Source organism: Tenrec ecaudatus, chromosome 11, assembly GCF_050624435.1.
Source record: "Tenrec ecaudatus isolate mTenEca1 chromosome 11, mTenEca1.hap1, whole genome shotgun sequence".
NCBI classification, from domain to species: domain Eukaryota; kingdom Metazoa; phylum Chordata; class Mammalia; order Afrosoricida; family Tenrecidae; genus Tenrec; species Tenrec ecaudatus.
The window spans coordinates 65,192,994-65,202,838 of record NC_134540.1 but is presented as its reverse complement, the minus strand read 5'-3'; the positions used below and the strand labels follow the sequence as shown (position 1 = coordinate 65,202,838).

Here is a 9,845-nt window from a genome sequence, read left to right as displayed (position 1 = left end):
GAGATGTTGGAGGGTGGCTGTGTGGGGTTGGAGGACCAGAGTGCCTTAGGGCTGTGGCCAACGTGTCTGCATGAATCCAGGGGTCCTCGTGCATTTCTTCCTGTGACACCGAGGGCCCTGGCGTACGCCCTCAGCTCCACCTGATGCGCCACTGGACCTGCGGACGGCGAGGCTCCCAGGTCAGAGGGCCCTCCAAACTCAGTTTAGAGTTTCCCAGGGAAGAGGATGGCAGGGCTGCCAGTTTGGCAGAAGATCAGGGGAGCATTTAGTCGCCCTGGCACTTGTGCTGCTCGTAGGAAGAGACAGGAGCTCCGAGCAGGAGAGGGAGCTTTCCAGGAAACAGAGCTTGCTGTTCGCAATCTTCCCCCATCTCCCTGGGTGCAGTCTGGAATGGAAGTGGATGAGGGGAGGCATGAGAATGAAGGAAGGAGAGTGGCTGGCTCTCACACTGGGCTCTCAGCAAAGCTGGGCCCATGACATAGATTCACCTGCCAATGCAAATGCACGCACAGGGCTTTAGGGTTTCGTGCCCATGTGATGGCTCCTCCCTCTTATTCCCTTTAACAAGGGACTGTGATGCTGAAAGCTATGTCACTGCTCTCTCAAATACCAGCAGGGTCACCCACCGTGCACATGGGTCAGGGGAGTTTCTAGGCTACACAGAGTGGGACGAAAGACTTGGAGATTTACCTCTGAAAATCTGCCTGTACAAGTCTGATAGATCTTAAGAGAGTATTGCTCGGCACACTTGCCTTGAACACATCATCAGGAAAGATCAATTGCTGCAAGAAGATATTCTGTTTGGTGACTGGGGATGGGGGTGGGGCAGGGAGAGCCAAGGAGACCCTTTGAATTGGCACAGCAGTTGCAAACACAGACTAGAGCAGGCCGGCCCTCCTGGGATGGCCTGGGACCAGGCACGGTCTCATGCTGTCGTAGGCAAGCTCATCAGGAGTCAAAGTTCACTTGATAGCAGCTATCTATTATTATCGTTCGATGGTTTTTAATTGCTGAACCATCATTGATTGGGCACCTGCCAGGTGTCAGCTATTGGGAATACCAAGGTAGGGGCACAGAGAATGCCTAGAGGAGCCATCCCCATAGGAGTTGGGATACAGATGTTTGCAAGGTGCTCTCTCCAAGCCCGGAGGACGGGGTGGCTAGCGCTCTCCGAGGGAGTGAGCAGAGGTTTGCACTGGGGAGATGACATCATCCAGGCAAAGATGATAGAACAGGCCCGATGGAAGGGAATGTACACAACCAAGAAGATGTGGAGGCCCCGATGTGTTCCATGGGCCCTGGTGCTGGGACTATGGCCTGGGGGAGGAAGAAGGCAAAGGAATGAGGATGGAAAGGTAGACAAGAGCTAAGACATGACTTTTTCCAGGATTGGGAGCCCTGCTAGCATCGAAAGCAATGGATCTGGCCGTTAAATTTCCCCAGGCCAAAAGCTAGAGCTAGTGATGGGAGAGCACAAGTGTGCATGGTTGGTGTGGTTGGTCGGTCGCCATAGCGTGGATTCCAACTCACGGTAGCACGACGGGTGCAGAGCAGAAATGCTCCGCCGAGTTTTCAAGGCCATGAGATGTCAGAAGTAGATTATTACTTTTCCGTTAGTCTTCTAGTGCTTTGCTTCCCGAGGATCCCAAGTGTTCTTGGAGGATAGCAACCAGAGCCAGATCAAATAGTCCAAAGTTCTGGAAGACCATCCAGACCCTGTGGGCGCTGGAGCGATGGGGACCACTGGAGACTTACATCTCGAGGATGAGATTTCTCCAGCTCTGTTTGACAGGCTCTCCAGCCTCCGAGCAGAGGGGGGCTGTGGGGTGAAGGCTGCAAGGGAAGAGGCTGACACCGACGTACAGATAGGGAAGAGTGGAAAACAGTGCCGGAGGGTGAGCTGTTTCCAAGGCAGGAAGTGGAAGACCTGGAGAAACTGCTTACCTTTTCCAATCAGTGGACCTCCAGCTCAAGAGCACTGCTCTGCCATCTCCCCAAGACCAGCGCTTGTCTAGCAGAGGGGTGTCCACGGGGCTCTACAAAGTCAAGCTCCCCAGATATAAACCCCATTCCCCTATCCCCTTGTCCCCCATCCTTTTGTCTAGAAGGCGTCTTCTTTCTTTCCCTCTCTTGATTCTGCCCCATAAAACAGAGGGGGCTTCTTGGGAAAACGGAATGGAAAGACAATGAGATTTTCCCATGAACTTTTGGACGCTGTCTCATACACCTCTATTCCACGCACATGGTTTAAATGGCTTACACTTGTTGTTTAGTATTTACCGCTCTAATGCTTCAGAGAGGAGGCCGAGGTGGCCTGCGGGAGAGCTTATCGTCGTCAGGGGAATTCTCAGAGTGGAAACTAACACTGGGAGCAGAGGGCAATGCTGCAAAATTTAAATTTGTATTAAAATAAAGAAGGGATGACATCACAAGGTCGTATAAATAAGGTGAGGTTCTGAGATTAAGGGAATATTTGGTAGCCTGTGTGTGTGTGTGCACGTGCACGCATGTGCACATGTGTGTGCACGCACATCTACGAGTATAGACATGCCTGCTGGCACACACATCCACCTCACAAGTAGCTGTGGTTGTTAGGTGCCATTGGTTCCGTTCTGGCCCACAGAGATGTCATGTCTAACAGAATGAAATACCCTCTGGCCTGCAGCATCCTCGTGATTCTTCTTATATTTGAGCCCATTGTGACAGCCATTCTCTCAATCCATCTTGTCCTGGGCTTCCTCTTTGTCACTGCCCCTCTCCTTACCCAAGCATGGTATCCTTCTCCAGTGACTGCTAGCTCCTGACAACATGTCCAAAGCGTGGGAAACAAGTCTCACCATCCTGGCCTCTAGGCAGCATTTTGGACCTCTTCCAAGACAGATCAGAACGTCCTTTAGGCGGTCGATGGCACTTGTACTATTCTTCGTCAGCGCCACCGCTCAAAAGCCTCCATTCATCTTTGCTCTTCCTTAGGCCACGTCCAGCGTTCACAGGCACATGAGGCCATGCGAAATACCTTAGCATCCTTGCTTTTCCTGCTTTCTTTCTTTCTTTTAGTGAGTGAGTGAGAGACTGAGTGAGTGAGTGAGTGAGTTAGAGAGTGAGTGAGTGAGAGAGTGAGTGAGTTATGTGAGAGAGTGAGTTAGAGAGAAAGTGAGAGAATGAGTGAAAGTAAGAGAGTGAGTGTGTGAGTGAGAGTGAGAGTGAGTGAGAGAGTGAGTCAGTGAGAGTGAGTGAGTGAGAGTAAGAGTGAGTTAGTGAGAGAGTGAGTTAGTGAGAGAGTGAGTGAGAGAGAAAGTGAGAGAATGAGTGAGAGTAAGAGAGTGAGTGAGTGAGTGTGTGAGAGAGTGAGTGAGTGAGAGTGAGAGTGAGAGTGAGTGAGAGAGTGAGTGAGAGTGAGTTAGTGAGATAGAGAGAGAGTGAGTTAGTGAGAGAGTGAGATAGAGAGAGAGTGAGATAGAGAGAGAGTGAGTTAGTGAGAGAGAGAGAGTGAGGGAGTGAGAGTGAGAGTGAGTTAGTGAGATAGAGAGTGAGTTAGTGAGAGAGTGAGAGAGTGAGAGTGAGTTAGTGAGATAGAGTGAGTTAGTGAGAGAGTGAAAGAGTGAGGGAGTGAGAGTGAGAGTGAGTTAGTGAGATAGAGTGAGTTAGTGAGAGAGTGAAAGAGTGAGGGAGTGAGAGTGAGAGTGAGTTAGTGAGATAGATAGAGAGTGAGTGAGTGAGTGAGTGAGAGAGTGAGTGAGAGAGTGAGAGTGAGTTAGTGAGATAGATAGAGAGTGAGAGAGTGAGTTAGTGAGTGAGAGTGAGAGAGTGAGATAGTGAGAGAGTGAGATAGTGAGAGAGTGAGTCAGCATCCTTGCTTTCCCACACTTCCTGGAGGTCTTGTGCTGCAGAGTGGTGGTCACAGTAGAAGCAGCAAGGCCCATGGGCTTTGTACTTGACTGACACTCATTAATGTTTGCTGAATTTGAGCAAACCTCTGCTGTGACCAGCCTGTTTACTATCATTGACCATTGCTCTCAGGAGTTAATCTTTGAGCCTGGTCATAAAGGAGTCGACAGCAGCTGACCTGTGGCCTATATTGGAAGGGGAAGTAGGTCCCTATAAAACATCCCACACAGGGTAGCCCGACCAGCAGTGCTTCAAGTCGACTGTGGAGAGGGACCCGCATCGCCACCATGAACTTCTCCGGCAAGTACCAAGTGCAGACCCAGGAGAACTTTGAGCCCTTCATGAAGGCTATTGGTGAGTAGTGGACTGGGTGTCAAGGTTGTAGGTCCCTGCAATAAGGGTCTGACCCACAGGTGATGTTGACATTCAGGCTACCCATAATTCAGGGGACAATGGACTATTGTGGTCACTTGTAGCTTGTGCTAGTACTCACTGAACAAGGTGACTCTGGAGGCAAGTGACAGGGCACTCAAGTAGGGGTCTGATATGGATTGAAGTCCCATCTCTGTGGCCACCTCAATGGATGGCCCGTTTGGTGATTTGTTCATTCATTCATTTATCTCTTCCTTCTTCTCACAGCGTGGATTGAAGGCCCACCCCAGCTGGGTGCCGAGTGAGGGGACGTACCAAGGAGATAGAGAGCAATCAGCCAAATTTCCCAGGAGGCCACAATTTAACGAGAGAGAGAGAGAGAGAGAGAGAGTTAAAAGTGCAGTTAAATGTCTCCGACCCTATACGATGTGCTGACTCTGTGTTGGGTGTTATGCTTAGCATTTGATATTCAAAATCTTCAGCCAAAGTCTCGGAGTTGGGTGCGATCATTTTCCCATTGTGTAGTTGAAGGAATGCTACATGGCTCTGACCGAGGTCACTCAGGAAGAAGGTGTTTGACTTGGAATTTGAAGCTGGCACCAATTCTCAAAACACCCTACATAACCTCATGTGCATCCCAGAGCCAAGTGCATGAGGATACAGTGCTCACAGGAGAGTCTGGCCAGGCCTGCCGGGTCCGGGCTTGGGGGTGGTAGTCCCTTGGGTTGAGCCTGGAAACCGGAACAGGTGACCACTAGGTAGACACTAAGGCAGGAGATATTTTCCAGGTCCAGCAAGCTTTGTGTGATAAGGGAGAGCGCCCTGCAGGAGAAGCTTGGGGGAGACAGTAAAGCAGAGAGAGGAGGCCACTGAGAACCTGGATCTTTCCCTTTTGTCTTCCATCCCTTATGTGTGGCTCTCAGCCTCTTGCCGTTGATCGATGCGCCTTTCGTGAGGTCAAGCCATACAATAGCAGGTTCTGAAAATTCTAGAGTACTGTTCTTGGGCAAGGGAATCCTAGCCCATCTTCCACAGGAGGTTTGGCTGAGGGGAGGTCTGCCTGTGAGGGAGAGGTCGGTAACCTCCCGGCCTCTTTGCCTGGCACAGAGCCTGCTTGTGCGGGCGGCCCTGGCACCATTATGAACACCCTCCCCACTCTCACGCCCAGGGTGCAGGTGTGGGAAGTGAATTCCATGCTCGTGGACGTGAGAAGGATGGAATGTGCACCCTCAAAGAGCAAAGCCTCGTGAAGTGAAAGCTAGAGAGAGCGAGGGAGGAGAGTGAGAAAGAAAAAAAAAGTATTCTTTCCCGCAGAAGAGTGTCTGTCTTACAAGGTAACGAGAAAGATAGCAGGAGGTCAGGCCAGGCCACTGACCTCTCTTCTTAGAGACAGAGGTCCTGTTCCCCACGGACTCCCTCTCCCTTTGCCCCCTCCCGCAGGACACAAAGCCCCTATCATCACCCCTCCTCCCAACTCACAGCACTGCCTCTCTCACCTTCACCTTCAAACCTCCCCCAGGTCTGCCAGACGACCTCATCCAGAAGGGGAAGGACATCAAGGGGGTGTCGGAAATCGTGCAGAACGGGAAGCACTTCAAGCTCACCATCACCACCGGCTCCAAAGTCATCCAGAACGAGTTCACCCTGGGGGAGGAGTGTGAGCTGGAGACCTTAACCGGGGAGAAGGTCAAGGTAGGACCTGCCCTTCCGCTTTCTGGAACTTTCCCTGGGACCTGGCTCCAGGACTGCCTTCCTGCATCTGTCCCAGGACATTTGTCCCGTCTCCCCTCTTGGGCCCTTGGGCTCTCCTGCCGCCTCTCCAGATACAGCATCTCTGCCTTGTGGCTGTGTAGTGAGGTGCCGCTGAGTCAGCTCCAGCTCCTAGCCACCCCAGGTCCGACAGAGCGAAACAATTGCCCGGTGCGCCGCCGTCCTCACAATTGCTCTTCCGTTGGAGCCCACGGTGGCAGCCACGGTGTCAATCCGGCCCTCGACTTTCCCAAGTCCAGTGTCCTTCCCCGGGGACTGCTCCCTCCTGACAACACGTACGACGTTCGGGACAGGAAGACTTGCCAGCTATGCTTCTAAGGAGCCTTCGGGTTCTACTTCCTCCAAGATAGATTTGTTTGATAGAACGTTACAGGTGAAACTACCTGTGACCTATTTTTAGGAGGGGAAAACCTTTGGCCTGATGAAGTAACAGTCAAAGGCAGGTCATCTTGGGTTTTACCAGGCTCTTTTCTGCTTGTCGCGGTGGTGGCAAATTGCCATCCCTGGTGAGTGTGCCCTGCTCTCTGATGGGTTTATATGCCACAGCTTCTGGGCTCCAGGAACCCTCTTCCTGGATGTGTAAGGCTTGGGAAAGGGACCAAAGCAGGGGCATTCGATGTTTTGGAGGAAATAATATGTCCCAGTGCAAAACATGTGTTCTTCCCACTGGCATTTTCAATTTAACCGCTATCTCCCTCCATGAGGTTGGAGAATTGAGATTGTAATTGGTTTTATTTCAGTGTTTATATTTGCAATCCCTTGGGGATCCAATGATAGATTTTATATATGTATATATTTAGGAACACTTCTGATAAAAGATAGCCTAATATCTTTTTAGTTCTTAGATCAAGAGAACAGAGAATTGTAAGGGGTGGGGGCATGCCCAGATGGACATCCTGGTTGTTGGAAGCAGACAGTCAGAAAAGCCAAAGTCATTATCAAAGCCCCTGCTCCCTTCCCAGGACCCTCTTCACATGCCAACTCCTCTGTCCCCTGCAGGCAGTGGTTCACTTGGAAGGCGACAATAAACTGGTGACAACTTTCAAAGGCATCAAGTCCGTGGTGGAGTTCAACGGAGACACCGTAGTCAGTGTAAGTCGGCACTCAGAGCTTGTGGCTCCCAAGACGTGAGGTGAAGGGTGGGGACATCTCTCTCTACCTTCTCTATTATCGGAACCTGCTACCATTCCTGAGGATTCGTAGATGCCTGAGAGTTCACACATATTTTCTCCAACCTTCCCAAGGTCTCCAGATGTTATCAATGGGGAAACATGGCAAGGAGCCAGAGAATGCAGACCTAGAATTCTGCAGTTGGGTACTGCACACTGCTAGGGGGACCCCTTTACACTATTGACGGCTGAGATGTGTATGCTTGTTATAATTTTACAGCCTGTGCCAGGGTCCTGTTCCAGCAAAGCTAGGGCAGTGATTTGGACACTTTCCTAAGAGAGAGAGGACGCATCTTGAGGAAAGCACACCCTTTTCTAAGCCACCGACTGCACTAGCAGCCACCCTGCCTGGCATTTCCCACCTCTGCTCCATTTCTGCAGGCTGGCCACCGGTTCCAAAGTCAGGTCTACCTTGCTGACCCCTCCACCCCTGCCACCTTCTCTCCTGGGTGCCCTTTCCCTGCCTTCCCCCCGCTTTCTGCACGGAAACCCAAAAGGGTGCAGTAAGAGAGGGCCTTGGCAGAAAGGAGGCCCAGGATTGCTGGAGCCACCAGCACAGCCCGCCTCTCGCAGTCCACTGGGATGGAGCCACAAGACTTGTTCACGGGCAGCGGGCAGCAATCCATCCATTCAGCAGGTGGTCAGCAGGTGGCTGAGCCATCCCGTGGGCCTCAGGATTCCTGGAGCAGCCTCCTTCCATGGGCGCAGCACCCACATTCCAGAGGGTGTTCTGTTTGTCCAGAAGTGGGATTTTCCTATTTTATGATATTGCCCTAATTTTTAGCCAGAACGCTTCACCTTCTGCCTCGGCGTGAACCAAAGAGCCATGAAAGCCTCCACCTACTTTCCAAGTCCTACTACTTTCCAAGTCCACCTACTTCCATTCCATATTTATAAGGAGATTCATGCACATATAAATTGTATGAGCAACCTATGCATCTCGGTGTGAGGCAAGCAGTGAAGTGCTCCACTACTAACCAAAAGGTTGATGGTTCAAACCCACCCTCAGTCCTCTCAGAAAAGGGTCCGGTGACTCATTCTGAAAGGTCAAAACCTTGAACACTTGGAGCAGTTCTCCTTGGTGCACATGGGTTCACCAAGAGTCCACGTGAATCCACTTCCGGGCAACACATTTTTGCTTCTTAAATTTTTCCCCCATAGATCTGGTGCATTACAGGTTTTCTGCCATCCTTGGGGTCAGCTGTCTGCCAGCCCTGTCCCCAATGCAGGAGACACACTATACAGTGTTTCTCCTGCGGGCTCTTCTGTGCCCCCCAATGTGCTTTAGCAAGTGACCGCAGGTCAAGCACGCTCTGAGGGTCTGCCATTGTCCCATTTGAGTGGGGAAAACAGTCCCACCTCCAGAGAGTGGGAAAGTCAGCTGAGACACATGCGGTCCCAACCACCAACTCGGCTTTCACAAGGCTGTAAATCTTTACAGAAGCAGACTGTTCAAACTTCTCCCACGGAGCAGTTACTGGGTTTGAAACATTGACTTTCTAGTTATCAGTCAGGAGCACTTAATCACTCTGCCACCATGGCTCTTTGGTACGTAGCCACAAGTCAATTCTGACTCACAGTGCCCTGAGAGGACAGAGTAGAGCTGCCCCTTTGGGTTTCCAAGACTGTAAGTCTTTATGGGATCAAACTGCCTTACCTTTACCCATGGAGTAGCTGGTGGATTCAAACCACTAACCTTATAGTTATCAGCCCCACACACAACCCAGTATGTCACCAGGGCTCCCTGAGCTGGATTAGATAGATTGGATTTAGTGGTCTTTCTATAACAGTCATTAATGTAGAAAATTAATGTAAACGACAAAATAATTTTCCATGCAAGAAAATGATGTGACAAAGTGAGGTGGCCATAGGATTTTAGAAAAAAGTTCCAACATTTCCTCTAGGCCTAAAGAAAATGGGAATCTTTGAGTTGCTTCATAGGCTAGCAGGTTTGGGAGTATTTTGTAGCCCTAATTAATGTGTACAATTAACTGCCAGACAAACATTTTATGATTTTTTTTTCTGACTTTCAGACCATGACATTGGGTGACATTGTCTTCAAGAGAATCAGCAAGAAAATTTAGACAAGTCTGCATTTCATATTCTTTTACTGTGTAAAAATAATGTAATAAAGTGAACTTTGTTTTAAAAACATCTTTTTCTCGGCGGCTTCTTGTTGGTAACAATGAGTGCTATAGTCTATGTTTTCTATTTATTTTAATTTATTTATTCTATCTTAGTGACATATAATTCACATATGCAATTCAATGGTTTGAATATATTACAAAGAGTTGTGGTGTGGCAAGGGAGGTGCAAGAAAATAGGGAGCTGGTAATCCTAAGTACAAGGAAGAAGAAATTGTTCTAAAACTGATTGTAGTGACAGGACCAATGGTTGCAGGGGACATGGGAGAGGGAGCAGTGGGGTGGGGGTGGGGAAAGTAGTGGTGTTAACAAACTCAGGGACAAGGGAACAACAAGTGATCCAAATCGGTGGTGAAGAGGGTGTAGAAGGCCTGGTAGGGTGTGATCAAGGGTAATGTAATGGAGACGAATTACTGAAACCCAAATGAAGCCTGAGCATGATAGTGGAACAAGAGGAAAGTAAAAGGATATAGAGGAAAGAGCTAGGAGGCAAAGGGCATTT

At 49.9% G+C, this 9,845-nt stretch overlaps 1 protein-coding gene across 1 annotated transcript; it reads left to right on the top strand.

Moving 5' to 3' along the window:
* The first annotated feature begins 4,175 nt into the window (after window positions 1-4,175).
* Window positions 4,176-9,283, top strand: FABP1 (fatty acid binding protein 1). Its single transcript, XM_075562541.1, has 4 exons — window positions 4,176-4,242; window positions 5,780-5,952; window positions 7,030-7,122; window positions 9,233-9,283. The coding sequence occupies exons 1-4, from the start codon at window positions 4,176-4,178 to the stop codon at window positions 9,281-9,283; spliced, it is 384 nt and encodes a 127-aa protein (XP_075418656.1).
* The last annotated feature ends 562 nt before the right edge of the window (window positions 9,284-9,845 follow it).